The sequence below is a fragment of the Larus michahellis genome, chromosome 13 (genome assembly GCF_964199755.1).
Source record: "Larus michahellis chromosome 13, bLarMic1.1, whole genome shotgun sequence".
In the NCBI taxonomy this organism is placed as follows: Eukaryota; Metazoa; Chordata; class Aves; order Charadriiformes; family Laridae; genus Larus; species Larus michahellis.
The window spans coordinates 11,786,826-11,802,679 of NC_133908.1; the positions used below are offsets into that span (position 1 = coordinate 11,786,826).

At 51.9% G+C, this 15,854-nt stretch overlaps 1 protein-coding gene across 3 annotated transcripts; it reads right to left on the bottom strand.

Moving 5' to 3' along the window:
• Nucleotides 1–2: 2 nt before the first annotated feature.
• On the bottom strand, nucleotides 3–7,910 carry OGFOD2 (2-oxoglutarate and iron dependent oxygenase domain containing 2). 3 transcript variants are annotated; one of them, XM_074606947.1, is made up of 7 exons: nucleotides 7,705–7,910; nucleotides 7,563–7,619; nucleotides 5,152–5,262; nucleotides 4,058–4,157; nucleotides 2,805–2,929; nucleotides 2,069–2,326; nucleotides 3–1,396 (listed from the first exon to the last, which is right to left on the bottom strand). In XM_074606947.1, exons 1-7 carry the CDS (start codon nucleotides 7,825–7,827, stop codon nucleotides 1,121–1,123), a joined length of 1,050 nt encoding a protein of 349 aa, XP_074463048.1. In that variant the 5' UTR covers nucleotides 7,828–7,910; the 3' UTR covers nucleotides 3–1,120. The 3 variants fall into 3 exon arrangements, with proteins under 3 accessions (XP_074463048.1, XP_074463049.1, XP_074463051.1); XM_074606948.1 differs by having other exon boundaries at nucleotides 7,552–7,619; nucleotides 7,705–7,840; XM_074606950.1 differs by lacking the exons at nucleotides 4,058–4,157; nucleotides 7,705–7,910.
• Between the last annotated feature and the right edge of the window lie 7,944 nt (nucleotides 7,911–15,854).

Consider the following 15,854-nt stretch of genomic DNA (forward strand, 5'->3'; position numbering starts at 1 on the left):
TTCCTTCCCGAGGTGCAATTTTAATGGGGTGTTGCTAACGAAAAGCTAATCAGCGCTGTGTGCTAATGGCGGCCCCGGCCACAAATACAGCGGGTCCGTTGGGAAGGCTGAAACCAGCACCCTCTGCGCGAGCTGTGCCGGCTCACAGCCAGCCTTTCACAATTATCAGTGACACGCAGTCCACACGCTGTAATTACTGCAGCTGAATGAAGGAATGAGTGAATGAAAAAGCCCCTTAGAAATGCGGCGGTGTATGTGTATATCAAATACATACAATTAACTTTCCACAGAGCATAAGGCAGCCACCAAATCAGAAGATATTCGGCTTCTTTAGTTAGTTTTGTAGACGGGGGGAGCCTGTGATCTCCGGCAGCGAGACGGGGAAAGCACTTCACCCTCCAAAGACATCGGCCGCCGGGGGATTTGGTGCCAAATAAAGAAGACCCAGCTCCACACTGCATCCAGGTTGAGAAGGTTATTTTTTATTTTCACGTAACTAAAGGAAGGGATTTCAATGTACGCTCTTGCCTTCCTCTGGGAAGTCTTGCTCTGTTGCAGGTAGCTCCCAGAGCTTTGTCTCTGAAGCCCATTTCTGCTTGCTTAATAAGGTTCATAGAACCTTTGAAAGGGAAATTTCTGCTCAAAATAGCTCGTGGAGTCCCTCAGAGATTCTCTCGGCCACCCTGTGGGATCAGCTCTCCCCATACTGCTGCTGAAGGATTTTTCTGAGCCTGGGTTAGGTAAACCTCTGGTGATGGTCATTCCATGCCATTCCCAGCAGCCTGATGTGAATCGCCTGTATCTTGCTTTTGAGCAGATCCGCCACTGTCACCCAGCAACAAAAAGCTCTTCCCCTTCTTCAAAGTGTTAAGGCTTTCCACATCTTCCAAGCAGTCCTCTAGCCCGAGCGTCAGCCCTGGTGAGCTGCGTACCAGCTCTTTCAGCTGCCCAAGCAGCTGGCTTCCCTACCCCCAGCAGGACTGGGTTTGCATCACTTTCCAAGGCGGTATCTACATCTTGCATGACTCGCGCATCCATCAAAGAGTCTGTTAGGGCAGTCTGAGAGGTCAGAAAGGAGCTTTAAGGAACGTGGTCTGGAGAAATCAAGCCCTACTGTCTGCTACCACAAGGAACAGAGATTCACAGTCTCAGGCGCATCATCTTCAAGGGTTTCTGTGAACCCATCTCCAAACCCCTCTGCTTCCACCAGCTCAGGTTTCTTGTTGCACATGGGGCAGAGCTGGTTGCGGATAGCAGATGATCTCATCCAAATAATGAGGTTCCAGCGTTCCCCGGAGGCAACGGGAAGTGCCCCGTGGATCTGCCCTCCTCGGTGTAACAGCCCCTGGGCTCCCACGTGTTCGATCTCTATGTAGTTTGGCACCGGGGTAGGATCCTGGAACAAAGGGAGGCGGGTACAGCATTACACCAGAAAGTCCCTGGCAGAACAATGCTCAAATAGTTGATACTTCTACTTGTCACCTCATCACCCACAGCACCCAGTGAGCAACATGGAGAGGGCCCGCTGCACCTCCGAAATGCAGCCACTTCAGGGGTGGCTTGGCAGCAGTTTAGTACAACTGTTTCCAAGACAGATGCTATCACTGCCAGGTCCAGAGGGAATTTAAAGACAGAGTTTCAATCAAAAAAAAAACATTTCACCAGTGTATGGGTGCTTTTACCCCTCTCTTGCCAAGAGTCCCCTGGAAATAGGGGCTACAGATTTAGGTTTAAGTCTCATCTGAAACAAATTACTTTCTCTCTCTCTCAGCACCTCCCTGCTCCTTATTGCAGTCAGGGAAAGATGGGCTGGTTTATTTCACTCCAGTTTCTACAATGACATTCCTCTCTGGCTTGGCTGCAATTAGCTTGAATATTGGTAATGTGCTTAGAGCAGAAAAGGCTCCTGTATAACCAGGACATTTTAAAAAAGGGGGAAGGGGCAGAGCAGATTTGACTGTCAGAAGTGAATAATTGTTTTTCAGAACGCAGTTAATGCCTTGAAATCAGGGGGTGAGGAGGCAGTAAAGAAGAGAATCGAGGTCCAAATTAGGAACACGCTCAGTACCTGGCTGAAATCACCAAAGTACAAGTTGCCTTCTGTGAATTCTTTTCCCAGTGAAACGTTTAAGGTGACTTCTGCATTGTCATAGTGAGAGCTCAAATCCAGATCTTCGTGTAGCGAGTACTTGACAACAAATGCTTTATGGCTGTCCAGACAAGCGCCTCCCAAATCGGGATAAAGCAGCGCCGTTATGGGCCGCAGGTATTTTTCACGCAGGGGTGTGATGAAAGTTTCATCCAGCCCAAGCTCATTTAGCAAAACCTGTCTCAAAAAGAGGAGAGAGGAACAGCTCACCAACTATATCTGCTGCTTCATCAGAGCCGCTGCAGAGCTGTCTTGGTCTCTTCCAACCCTGCTGCTTGCTCAGATAAAGAACTTTAGAGCAAAGGCTCCAGCTACAGGCAAAAGAAGGAGGCTCACAGTGGAAAGCGATGGGGAAAAGACAAGGTAAGGTGGTCTTTAAAACTGGACTCCTTGATTTACATGTGTATTGCTTAAATACAAGGTGCTCTTTCCTCTGAGGTACCAACTCCAGTCCCCTTTCCTTGCATTCCCCTGTTCTTTTGTCTGTTGTCACACACGTTCCCTCAACCCTTTCAGTTCAAAGGGGCTGTACTCAAACTGCTCTGTGCTCAAATTACAGGCAGTTTGGAAGGGAAAGGAGTGGGAAGCCAGGAGATAAACAGAGTCTGCTTGTGAACGCTCCCCCTAAAGAAGCACGGGAGCTAGTGAGTCCTACCCCATAGTTATTCATCGTGTTGGGCCTGCCTTTGGGCATGTCCGACTGCTCAAAGTTCTCCAGCTCATCCACAAAGGCTTTGCAGAATTCCTCTGTGAACACTGGGAGTCGATAGATCCTCTTATCTGTCAAGAGAAGGGAGACAGTGTTGGGGAAAATAACAGGCAAAGACTGTTCTTGGCTGTCATGCTGTCTAGCTATAGACACTGTGCTGGTGTCGGTGAGAATGCAGGACCCACGTGCTTCGCCGTGCTTAGGCTGCTCAAAGGGCTGGAACAATTCCTCAGGATCGGCTCTGGGATGTATCTGTTGTTTTTCATGTTGGCCCCTCGTTTCCAGGCCTCCCCACCCGGTGAGGAGATCTGGCACTGATTTAAACACCTGCTGAATGTGCCAAGGAAATGTTTTGAGTGGGTCTGGAGGGAGCATGGTGAACCAACAGCTCATCATAGGCAGTGTGAACACAGCCTCCTGGACAAAGGAGACTCAAGGTCATTTAGGGGATGGGGGATTCACTCATCCAGTGCCGGCTTTCTGGGAAGACCAGGCGTTCTGAGCTGCCCTTCAGGGCAGAGCCCTAAAGGTCTGTGGAAGGGGAGCTCAGTATTGAGGGTACAGAAGCTGAGATAAAGACACCTTGAAAAGGCCGTGTGTCTGGAAATTGTGCCTTGGACATATCCAGGAGCCCTGCACATACACATCTTTTTTTGTCTTTCCTTTTGTCTTGAGAAAAGGAGGAAACTTTGCAGTTTCCCCTCTATATTTTGTCGTCATTTCTGGTAGGGAGAGAGCTTCGTGGATGCCATCAGGGAAGCTGAAAACCCAGATCTCTTTTTAAAAGACTGAAATCTAGACAAACTATTTCAGCTCAGACTAACCAACAGTGATTGTCTGAAATGGTAAAGTGCTTGGGGAAGGGAAACCAAGCTCCCCAGCCTAACAGTGTTCCTTCGGCAGGCTCCCCTGTGAAGTTGTGGTACAACCAAAACCCCAGCCCTGCTGCAGCTACAGCCTCTGATGAGACATCAGCAGACTGGGACTGGAAATGCAGAAAACAGGATCTCATCCAGAGCATAACTGCTGCACAATACTGCCTCTCCAGGGACTCCCGTCAAGCAGCAAGTAACATCCTGTTTGTCTCAGCTGTGTATCAAATCTGAGCTATTAAAGACAGGGCTTGAAAACAGCTGTCATCACTGAAGTTGCAGTGCCACACGGGAAGATCTTTGTGACTGATGTGTTGTTTTCTTTACCTGAGAAGGACTTGATGTAGCACAGGAGGCCCTGGAGATGAGCATCCGGCGATGTGCAGTATCTCACGATTTCTAGAAAATCCGGGGCCAGGAATGAATCCTGGCATCAAGGGAAGGATGATAAAAATACAGAGAAGCACAATTAGCCTGCGCGGTCTTTTACAGCCCAAGAGGGAAATGGTCTTCCAGGCAGCCACAGGAAAGTATGTAGAGTCTAGGGAGCAAGGCTGATAGTCACACTTGGGTCACTTCTGTGGCAGGAAATGCAGAATGTTACTAGTGGTTTTTCTTGGTGGTTTAGGTAAATTGCCGCTGGCTCTAGTTCATGGGTTTCTAAGTATAACTGGCCAGATTTATCCTTAGCGTGGTGGGAAAGAGCCTGGCTCACATTAAGGACTCCTAACAGGTAAGCACAAAGCCTTTCCTAGTAGCTTCAGCATCTTGTCACGGCCTCAGCACAAGAGAGTGACTATGCTCTGCTTTAAGTATTCCCCCACAGAGATCGTGACAGACAAAGGCAGAACAGATAACGGCAGAACTTGTTACTAAGGGATCATTGTTTGTGCGTTACTGCTGATCTGTGGCAATTATCCAGCTGGGATGTCTTGGGCCTGGCAAACACGAGGAAATTCAAAGCAGAGCAGCCCACAACAAAGAGGGCTACCCCTGCCTTTGCGGTGAAGCCTACACACGCGAGCAGCCTGTTGCCCCCCCCTTCTGCCGATAGTAACTAGTAAATTCCCTGCGTATTAAGCCTATAAAAGCTGATTTCTGTGGCTGTTCGTTACAACTCACCAGCCCTGTTTGCTGCGATGATGCTTTAGGTCTAAATTACTAATGGTATTCAGAGTCTAGCACCAGGTGCTGGTGCAGCTTCAATACAGAATAACCCTTACCTGGCTATAAGCCAGGCAGAATCTTGCCTGGAGAACACGCTACATTGTGAAAGTTTTTAATTCAGTTTCAATATGCTACGCTTTGGTTTTAACTCAGTCCAGCTCTAGCACTCTGAGCAATCCCGAGAAGAGGGCTTCCTGCTGCAAAACTTGTCAGGCAATTCCTTGGGTGCAAAATAGATTCCAAACAGAGTCTACCTGCAGAATGTACAGTTCTGGGTGTTTTCGTTTGTAGCACTTTGAGATGATGGCTTTGCGTTCCTCTGACTGATGAATTAACTGTTTTCTTCTCTGCACTTCTGCCTCAATCTACAAGTAAACAATAGAGCATATTGTTAGAAAATCAAAAGGGATAACTAAAACAATTGCAGGAACTTGCTCATTGTTTTAAACCAGTTATTTTTGTTGTGGGCACCTCTGGGAGACAGAGTGTATGCCTTTGCTTTTCTGTAGTCAAGACAAGTCCAATAAATATCTGAAAAGCCAAATGCCTAAAAGGGATTTGAGACACATTCTCATTACAAATGGCTTAAAAAATAACTGAAGTCTTTCCACGGATGTGTCAAGTGGAGCTGCAAGGTTTCAGCCCTTTCAGGCATTCTGACGCCTCGTGAATGGCCGACCTTTGCTTTAAGAGTCTGGCTTATGTTCTGACAGTATAAGCATTGTCCAAAATAAAGACATTTGCTGGGAGGGAGACAGGACTTGTCATGAAGGGATTACTGCTAAGTGTTGTGGGGACAGGCTAATCTGTCATTTCAGGGGAAACAGCTGTACTAGCAGCTGATTCAGGCAGCTCTTCCTAACAACCCCCCAAGAGATTAGTTTATAACATTCTTCAGCAAAAAAGGAAGGAGGGTGTGACTGGTACCCCCTGCTCCTGACCCCTGGTAATGTGGTTCGCATAACTAACGCCATTTTATAAGGCAAGCAGCCACTTTCTGTGGCCGAATGGGTCACGTATTTGTTTCCTTTCCCTCATTATCAGGCCCTGAAGGTCCTGTGAACCAAGCAGACGAACCAAACGGATTTCTTCTTCCCCTCCCTACCAGCCCCAAGGTTCTTGGGCACCAGGCCTGTTACTCCCTTCCTTGACGGCCTTGAAGGTCCCAGGCACCCAGCCAGCCCGGTGGCAGTGACGACCCCACCACCGAAGAGGGAAGCGTAACAGCACCCAGAGCACCATCTATAAAATCGAGCCGTTACAAGTCTGAAGTGGGGAACTTGGACCTGAACTGCTGCTGGACAGTGAGAGCTGTGACCCTCCGGTGGCCAGGGATGCCTCTACTGTCGTGTGCTTTCTCCAGGGACTGAGTATCTCGTATTCTTTTATACAGTTTTTGAGTCTAGGTTATGTTGGTACAGCAAACCAGGTATTAAGATCTGACCCAATCCGCACAGGGTCCAGGTAGTTAGAAATTACAAATTAAGTTAAATTAGGATCTAGGATATTAGAAATTATAAATTAAGTTAGGATCTAGAAATCCTAAGTGAAGTTGTATTATAAATTCTGTATTATGCTGCTTATTGTGCTACATTGATTCTGCTTGTAGAAATACTGTGCCATTCTTATCATAAATTCTGTGCTATACTAATCATGACCTTGTTAAGAAAATAAAGCTTTAATTATAACTACGATTTGGTGCTGGCATCAACCTGACAAGCATCCCTAAAAGAACCTGTCTTTCCCCTTAGTGCTGGGGTGAAACTGGAGCTGGTTGTGTGTGTGACAGATCTCTGTCCCTGGCCTGGAAAGACAGACAGATCCCTCCCTAAAGGAGAGCCTGGGGGGGAATTCTTGGGATAACCTTCTGTGGCAGAGCTTGTGTGAACTCTGGGGAATCACACCGCAAGGCATTTAAAAGTAATTGACAAAAGAAGGGATGAGGAAAGACAAACTAGAAGGGTGCTGGGAGCCAGCTGACCAAAACCAGTTAGGCCAGATGGCACAGAATTTAAATAACGTGATGAATTACAGTATTTACTTCCAGGGCGTTCTCAGTACAAACACATCACTGACAGCATCCAGCCCCAGATCAAGGCTGGGGAGGTTTAGATTGGGTATTAGAAAAAATGTTTACATTGAAAGGGTTGTCAAGCACTGGAACAGGCTGCCCAGGGCAGTGGCTGAGTCACCATCCCTGGGGGTATCTAAAAGAGAAGTAGATGTCCTGCGTAGGGTTTAGTGATGTTTTTTGTCAGTGTTACGTTGACGGTTGGACTCGATGATCTGAGAGGTCCCTTCCAACCGGGACAACTCCATGATTCTAAGGCGTTAGTGGGGAATTTTCCCCGGCGGTCTCAGCCCGGCACCGGGTTTGATCAGCACCGGGCGCCGGTGAGCTGCGCCCCAGTGCCCTCTGGGCTGGTGGCTTCAACGAACGCCACCACACACCCCCCGGCTCCCTCCAGCGCCCCCCGTGTGCCGCGGGTGCGGGGGGACGCGCCGAGGGCAGCCGGGGGGCGGCGTGTGTCCCCCCTGCGGGGCTGGGCCCCCTCAGGCGGCGGCTCCCCGGGTCCCTCCCTGTGAGGCCTTCGGTGTGTCCCCCCCCCTACCCCCAGGGCTCGAAGCCCCCGGCCCGCCCTGACAGGATTTACCGGCCGTTTACCTCCCGCAGCGCGGCTCGGAAGTCCTCCTCGCTCCGGCAGCCCCGCTCCCGCAGCGCCTGCAACACACGCAGCCCGTCACCCACCGCCCGCCCTCGGCCGCCGCCGGCCCCGGGTGGGGGGTGCCCGCCGCCCCGCCGTTACCCGCCCGTGCTCGCGGCGGAGCTGCTCCTCGTCCCGGTACCGGACGTGCAGCCCGTAGCGCCCCACGAACACGTTGTCGGAGAAGAAGCAGGCGCAGGCCCGGAACGGGCGGCGGGCGGACATGTTTCCCGCCGGCGGGAGGGCCGGGGCGGTGCCGGGCGCGGGTCCAGCCGCCAAACGGCTCCGCCGCAGAGCGCCGCTTCCGGCCGGGCCGAGGGTGCGTCGGCCAATTCCGAACGCGGACTAAAACGAGGGGAGGAGAAACGTGCCCGTTTTCTCCCGTTTTACGCTTCTTCTTTTTTTCTTGTCGTTTCGGCGGAGTCGCCGCGGACGGGGCGTGCAGAGACGCCGCTTCCCCACAGCCCCGCCTCCCCATCCCAATTCTTGGCAAGGCGCAGGCCTTGTCGGCGTGGTGGCTGCAACGGGCAAGGAGCGCCCGGGGCCCGCGCTGACACCGCAGAGGACGACGGCGCCGCGGCGGGGGACACGCTGTCCCTTGACGGAGGAAGAGGGTTGAGGAGGGGGGTAGTGTGTGAGTGTGCTAAGGAGCGTAGCCGGGGCGGCAACGTTCGCCGAAGGTTATTTGCAGACGGTCCCTGAGAGCTCCCGCCACGCCACGCCCCTCCCAGGGCCGCGCCCGCGCTTGGGCGCGCGCGGCTGGGGGAGGCGAGCAGCGGGGGGAGCGCGGCCCCGGGGCGCCCGGCCGGGCCCGGCCCAGCCCAGCCCATGCTGGCCATGGACTCGGCGCTGCAGGTGGCCGAGGAGGAGGTGGTGGCGGCCGAGTCGTGCGGCCCCAGCAGCAAGTTCGAGGACATCTACCGGCTGCTGGCCGAGGGATGCTTCCCGCCCAGCTTCTGCTCCATCAAGAGGAAGAACCTCAAGCGCTACGCCCAGAAGTTCGTCGTCGACGGTGGGGAGCCGGGTGGCACCGCGGAGACAGGCCGTACGGGGCCTGCCAAGGGAGGGGGAAGGTGGGGTGAGGGGCACAGCGGCAGCGGCTACCTTGGCCGAGGCCTTCCCCTGAGGAGGGGCCTTCCCCTGAGGAGGGGCCTTCCCCTGAGGAGGGGCCTTCCCCTGAGGAGAGTCTTCCCCCTGAGGTGGAGGCTTCCCCCTGAGGAGAGGCGTCTCCTCAGGGGAAGGCCTCCCTGAGCAGGCTGGCAGGTCCCAGGGATGCTGCAGAGGTGTGTGGGGACAGGTGGCAGGCAGAGGCGTGTTGGCCTGCCCACACACATGAGGACAGTTGTACCTTCCCCATAGCACAGGGAGGATATGAGGCTTCTCTGCCCCCTGCAGAGAGAGAGCCGTGGGATGCAGCATTGCGGGTACCCGCTGCCCCTCTCATGCCATCTCTGTGCCTCGGCATCACTCTCGGGGCGCAGAGTGGGGATTGCGGTAGCACCGGGGCACAGCAGGGTAGACTATAGCCGGCCTCTGGAAACTAGGGTGGCTTTATTGTAGCAGAGGATTTTGCTCAGCCCTGGATGCAGAAACTCAATCCCTGGGTTTATTTGTGGATGATTCCAGTTTAGCAGCTTCTCCAGAGGCGTTACAGAACCTCCCAAGACAACAGTTCCCCTTTGTTGTGTCTCACCTGTTTTTCCCACCGTAGAAAATGAGCGTTTCACTGGGACTGAGTAGCTGAAATGGCTGTGAGAGCATATCATGTGTCATTTTAGATAAACCTCTCACGTCTGCAGGTGGCTGTCTCTACTATGTGGGACCCAAGAAGGAGGAAAAACGCGAGGTGATTGTGGATCCTGAACGGAGGCGGCAAGTCTTTCTGGAAAGCCATTTCACTGAAATCGGGAGCCATCTGGGCCAGAAAAAGACCGTGCACCGGATTCAGAGCCGGTACTACTGGCTGGGGATTGTGAAGGATGTTGTGGACTGGGTAAGTTGAGAGCGTTGATCATGTCAATGACACCAGTATTTCCCAGGATGTTCAGGCAGCAGTCCCAAGTGAGCAGCTAGAAGAGCCCTGATGCAGGGATGATGATGTTTCTAGTGCCTGTTGCTTTGAAGCCACGCACTAAATAACTCTGCAGGTGAAACTGTTGGAACGTCCCGAGGCAGCTGGATAGATTGGAGGATGTCTTTCCCCCGAGCGTCAGGAAACCTGCGCAGGTAGGCCTCCTCGTGCAGGGCAGTTTTGGCCAGCGTGGGAATGCGTGATTGTTTCAGAAGAGTGTTGCTGAGTCTGGCTTTGAGCAGTCTGAATTCCTACCAGAGCTGCCCAGTTCCCTAAACTGTTGTAACAGGAGGAGCTCAGTGTTTCTGCTGACTCTCCTTGGCTGCTTTGCCTCACCTGTTTTATTGCCAAAAGTTCCCTGCAGCAGGGCTCTGCAACAGTGCGGTTTGAAGAAGTGTGGTTGTGTTGCATGGTCCGAGCAGCCCGTGCTCCTCCAGCATCCTGGGGCTGATGATTTTTCTAGCCGGCAATAGAAGTTTAAAATACAATAAATATTTGCCTATAAACAGGGTGAGAAATATCTTAGCTATAGGCCATGTTGAGAAAACTGGTTATTGTGTCAGAGAAAGCTGTCGGGTAAGTGTTGTGAAAGGTGAGCTGTGTCAGCCTGTTGTGTTTTGTCCTCTTTTTCTTGCGTCCTGTTATTTTTATTGGATAGAAGGAGGCTGCTTAGGCGCGCTGTCTCTCTCAGCCCTTCGTAACCTGTCCAGTCTGAATCTGATGGAATTTGTCAGCATATTTTAAAGTCCTTTAGTATGTCTTTTCCCTTTCCAGATCAAAATGTGTGAAACATGCCAGAATGCAGAGCACAATAAGAACGTATCGCGGAAAGTGAGGCCTGTCAAAGTGGAATCACCCTGGGAAGTGCTGGGATTAGACGTTCACGGTGAGTGTTTGCGGCTGACAGGCAGGCTTTTCAAGGCTTACACACCAGCCGTCAGGAAGCGTGGCAGACTTACTGCCGCACGCACGCACGTGAGTGAAAGCTGCCTGTGTTTGCAGTGAGGAGGTGCCAAGGAGGCCACGGCAGCCTACCAGGGTGCGACCTGATCCATGTGACTGGCTCGGCTCCCTCTCCACACACAATGGGAGCTGTGGGCGTGCGTTACTTCCCAGAACTCACACTGTGATGGGTGTATTTTTGTTGACAAAGGTCACAGAAATGCGCTGGCCAAATGACATAGCAGAATAGAGTCACGGTCATTTTTGCAGTGCTTATTTTGCTGGGCTGGGTTTTTAACTTGCCTCATTTGGGTGATGTTACAGCTTCGCATTTGATTTTTCTTGATGCTTGTTTATGCAGGACCTTTTCCTGAGACGAGCCAGAGCAATACACATGTCCTCCTTGTGACCGACTACTTCACTAAGTGGGTGGAGGCTGCTCCTCTGCAAAAGAAAGATCCCTTGTCAGTGGCCAAAGCTCTAGCTACCGTTTTTTACAGGTGGGCTTTTCTGTTGTTGGTTACGTTGCACCTCTGCAGTGAGTTATGGCACGCTGGGATGTGTGTTGCAAAAATGCTCAATGTTCACAAGAGCAGGAACCCTCCTTCTACAGGAGACACCATGCAGCACCTCTCAGTTGTTCTTTACAAAGAACTTGGGAAGAGCCTGTTATCGTGTTGTTACCAAGGGAGGGGAGGAAGAGGCAGAGGTGGTTCTCCGAGTAGCCCCAAGGCCAAGAGAGCTGGTGCCCCACTTTTCTGCAGAAGTTTTAATACCATTCCCTGATCCCTCCTAGAAGGTGGTTATTTTGCACTCACGTGGTGCATGTCACCATGTGACATTGTCCTTGTGGAAAATGCCTGTGGCTGGGTGAGAATTGCATTCAGAGCAAGAAACATTGCTTGTTTCTCCTGCTACCTTATCATTGAAAAGCAAACAGGCTTGGCTGTTTTGGAACAGATGGAACCAGCAGACCCTCTCTCTGCTCTTGGGGAGGTGAGGTCATGCCAGCCTCTTTAGCGCCAGCTCCACTGGAGGGTCTCTGTCCCTTTTGTATCCCATTTCCCATGAGGATTGAACTCCTCTGGCTCTTACCTGCAGCTGATGGAGTAAAACCAGTTGTGTCTCCTTGTTCAGGTTTGGAGCGTCCAAGAACATTTACGCCAGTCAGAGCTGGGACTTCTGTGAGGAGGTAGGTCGGGTGCTGGGTGGTTCAGGGAAAAGCAGCATGACCCTCAGCAGTGTTTTTGGCTAGCAGGGAAAAGCAGCATGACCCTCAGCAGTGTTTTTGGCCAGCAGGGAAAAGCAGCATGACCCTCAGTGGTGTTTTTGGCCAGCAGGTTCTGAAGGCAGAGTTGCAGTGTGCCATGCAGGGGGGCACAAGGAGCTGATGCTGCCTTCTCCCTGCCCCAGCCCTGTTGCCAGCGGTAGATGATTTGCCAGTGCTTTCACCCTGTCAGGGATTTAAGGTTGTGGTTCTGTGGTGTAAGTCCTCCAGCCACACTGCAACCTCTCTGCTCAGAAGGAAAGCTCCTGTGAGATCATGTCCCTGAGATTCCTGCCCTGCCCTGGGATTAACCCAGCTTCCCAGTGCTGTGGAAAGCCTCAAGCACAGGAACAGTCATCGCGAAACATTTTCTCAGGCTCTAACTTTTCTGGGGAGCTTTTTCTGCTGAGCAGCATCTCCTGGCATGGGGACAGTGCCGTCTCATGCTGTGGAGACTGATAGCTGCTGGGGTGCAAACCTGCCTTGTTCTCCCGTGGGCATGACCCCCACCTTTGCAGGTCAGCCGGCATTTATGCGAGCGCTGGAACATCTCACAGATCCTCACCCCCGCAGAGCCCGCAGACTGCACAGGCCTGGACGACCGCAGCGCCGAGGTGCTCAAATCCTCCATCTGCAATGTGGTGAACGAGAAACCCAGTGAATGGGACGCCCACCTCGACCCTGTGCTCTTCGATTTCCGCACTTCAGTCAACTCCGTCACAAAGTACACCCCATTCTTCCTCATGTTCAACAGATACGTGTGCCTATCATCTGAGGTAACTTCTCGACAAAGGAGAGCCTTGTAGGAGCTTTGCCGCTGGCACAGTTACACACTAACACCCAAATATTTGTACCTTGCAGGTGGATTTTGCCAAGGACTGTAAAGAGCAGGGGGCTAGCTCTGGTAAGGCAGACAGCCTCCCGCCATTCACAGCCACGGTGCAGGAGCAGCAGAACGCGGTGAAAGAAATTGTAAGTCTTGCTTGCAGTGCTTTGAAACGACTCTGCAGCTAAGCCTTGTGCCAGGCTGTGCAAAAGCTGCACAGAAGGGATTTGCCCGTACAAGGATCATGCCGCAGCGTGCGCCTGCTCAGGCGCTTGGAGAGAGCCCCTGGTCCTGGCTGTCCAGAAGTGCCATCTCTCAGGAGTCTCTTGCCTGCAGGCTCTCTCCTGTCACCGAGTGTAGCAGGTAGCTGATGGGCTCAAGCGTGGCAGGGAGCCCACGTGTCCGGCTGGGAAGGAGTGAGGCAGAATCCGGTTAAGCACTGCCTGAGATTCCAGAGGCCTGGCCTGAGAGGAGAGGTGGCTGGTGGCACCTCGATGTGTGCCAAGGGCAGCAGGAGCAGAGCCAGACCCTCTGAGCTGGCACCATTTGGTGCCAGAGGCAAGCAGGTGGTGTTGCTGCTCAGAGCTGTGATGAAATACGAGGGATGGTCTTACCCCATCAGGGCTAATGAGAGCTGTGTCCCAGCCTGCCCAGCACTCTGCCTTGTAATCTGCATCTCAAATCAGCCAAGGGAGTCTGTCCTTAGGCAGGGACAAAAAGCCTTTAGGGACATACCATGGAATTAAGAAGGTTAAAAGTAACCCTGCCCCAAAATGGGAGGAGAGAAACTGGGGAGGTTGGGGCTTCCATGGAGACTAGTGGCCCAGTGGGCAGAGAGCTGGATTTGGGGAGCAAGGCCAGCAGTCGGTTCCTGACTGTCTCTAGTGTGCTGGGTGACCTTGGGCAAGTCATTTAGTTTCTCTGTTTCTTGGTTTCCTGACTTGAAAAATGACCTCAGTGTCCTCTATAAAGTGCTTGGCAATCTGTGTGCCAAAAAATAATAGACAAGGGTCAAGTGCTTTGTTTGCTCAGTTATTCCTTACACTCGGACAGGGTTATGTGGTCCTCTCTGATCCCACCGGGACCGTGATTCTTCTTTCCAGGGAATGGCAGCAGTAAAACAGGACAGGAGGGAGGAGGCCGGGGAGCTGAACACATGGGATCTATTCCCAGCTGATCCCTTTGGCAGCTCAGGCTCGCTAGCTCGGGTTCCCCTTTTGAGAAATGGAGATGCCCATCGTGGCACAGGGCAGCGAAAACTCCGTCTGGGTGACACCGAAGCATCCTGCCCTCTCCATAAGGACACTTCTGATGTCCGGGTTGCTGACGCTCACCTGCAGACGGGCGGGATGGGGGCTGTAATTTACGGGAGGTGACAAAAGCTTCTCTTGGCTCTGTGTTACTCCAGCTTAGATCCCCTTCTGCCCTCTACTGATGGAGAACTAACAGCTCCTCTGAGCATGGCCATGAAATCAGTTTCTTAATGTAAGGTCTCCTGCTAGTTTGAGGTTGGTGAGAATAAGGCTGGAAAGACCTTGCTTAGTCCCTCCCTTGCCCCCGGGTGTACCCAGCTGTGCTGGCGCTTGCTGGCACGGCCTCGGCTTGCCCAGCTGAGCTCCGCACGCCACAGCGCCGGCTCTCACTCGCCGAGCTCGTGTGAGACGGATGCGAGTTGATTTTTTTTATTTTTTTTTTATTTTTTTTTTAAGTGGCATCTCAAGGCCCAACCCAAGCAATCTGCTTTACAGGTGATCGCCAACATGACCACAGCCTACAAGCGGGAGCGGAAGAGTGTGAAAAGGAAAAGACGGGGCCTGCCCTCTCTTGCCTTCAAAGTGGAAGAGAACATGTTTGGGAGCAACGCTGCCAGCTCCCTGAAGAAGCTGAAGAAGGGCCAGTTTGTGTCGTTTCAGATCGAGACGGTCCTGCCGCCTGAGCAGAGTATGTCCGGCATGAAGAAAAGCAGTTAGCCTCTGGGGCTTTTTTGGGGGTCCCACGGCGCCGGGGACAGGAGCATGAACTGTCCCCGAGGTTTGTGGCCCAGCTGCGTGGGAGTCCAGGGCGCAGACATGCCTGCTGTGTCCTGGGGAGAAGGGAAGGGGAAGGTTCAGACAAGGGTGTCTGGTCAGTCCCTTCCCGGTCCAGGTTTGCCCTTGGACCATCCCGAGGGAAGTGGCACCATCCTCATGGATGCTTTGGCAACGAGAGGCTCGGTCTTGCCAAAAAAGCTCCACGTCGACTACAGCGTGGGAGTAGTTGCATCAAAGCCCAGGGTGTGATCTTGGGTGCAAATGAGAGAAAAAAAAAAAAAAACGAAACCAGGCCCAGCTTAGCCACGTTGCAGTTTGTTTCCTACAGCTTAAAAGTGTCCTCCCTGCTGTCCGCCTGAACCGGCAAGAGTCAGGCCAGGCCTGGCTGCATTCCTGGTGGACGTGGGAATGACCTGGAGTGAGCTTTTTTTCTTTTTTTTAAGTTTTAAGCACTAATTAGCAGAAATAAAATCAACGTTAGAACGCAATGTTTTTATTTTTGGTTGTCCAGGCAGAGAAAAATTAATTTTTCCTTTGTAAAGTCGCCATTCTGTTCTCTCCAGAAATGGAACGAACTCCAGGAATCCTGCAGTCCTGTGCTGGTGGGGGTTATAGGGGTGTTTTTAAATCCAGCACTCCAAAAAATATAGGGAAACTTTGGGATAATGACACTGACCAGCCCCTCTGTCACCTGTATAGCCCAGCTGGATGCAGAGAAGAGCCTCTGCGCTGCCATCCCTCCGGAGCTGCTGGAAAAAAATAATTTATAAGTTGGATTCGTTGAAACTGGACCCCTCTGGAATCTGGAACCTTTGTTGAGCCCAAGTTTAGGGGGTAATTTAAACAAAAAAAAAACAAACAACATGATATTGAGCTGCTATTGAGGGGTTAATTTAAAAAAAACCAACACCCAAACACCCAGCGTCGAGCCCTTGCCCTGGTGGTTTTTGAAAGCCAAGCCGCGTGTTGTATTTTCTCCCTCCGCTACAGAAATTCAGTAAAACCAATAAATTAATATAAAAACAAATAATAAAAATATTAATTTTTGAAAAAAAAAAAACAAAACGTTTTTAAGGTGGGGAAAACCCCTTGGGCTGCTGGGGCAGGGTGTAGGCA

Excerpts from the sequence above, each read along its gene's own strand:
- OGFOD2 (XM_074606947.1), bottom strand. The coding sequence starts at position 7,827 with ATGTCCGCCCGCCGCCCGTTCCGGGCCTGCGCCTGCTTCTTCTCCGAC. Across the intron at positions 7,620-7,704 it reads TCCGCCGCGAGCACGGGCGG|GCGCTGCGGGAGCGGGGCTG; the intron begins GTAACGGCGGGG and ends CGTGTGTTGCAG. Across the intron at positions 5,263-7,562 it reads TCCGAGCCGCGCTGCGGGAG|ATTGAGGCAGAAGTGCAGAG; the intron begins GTAAACGGCCGG and ends GTTTACTTGTAG.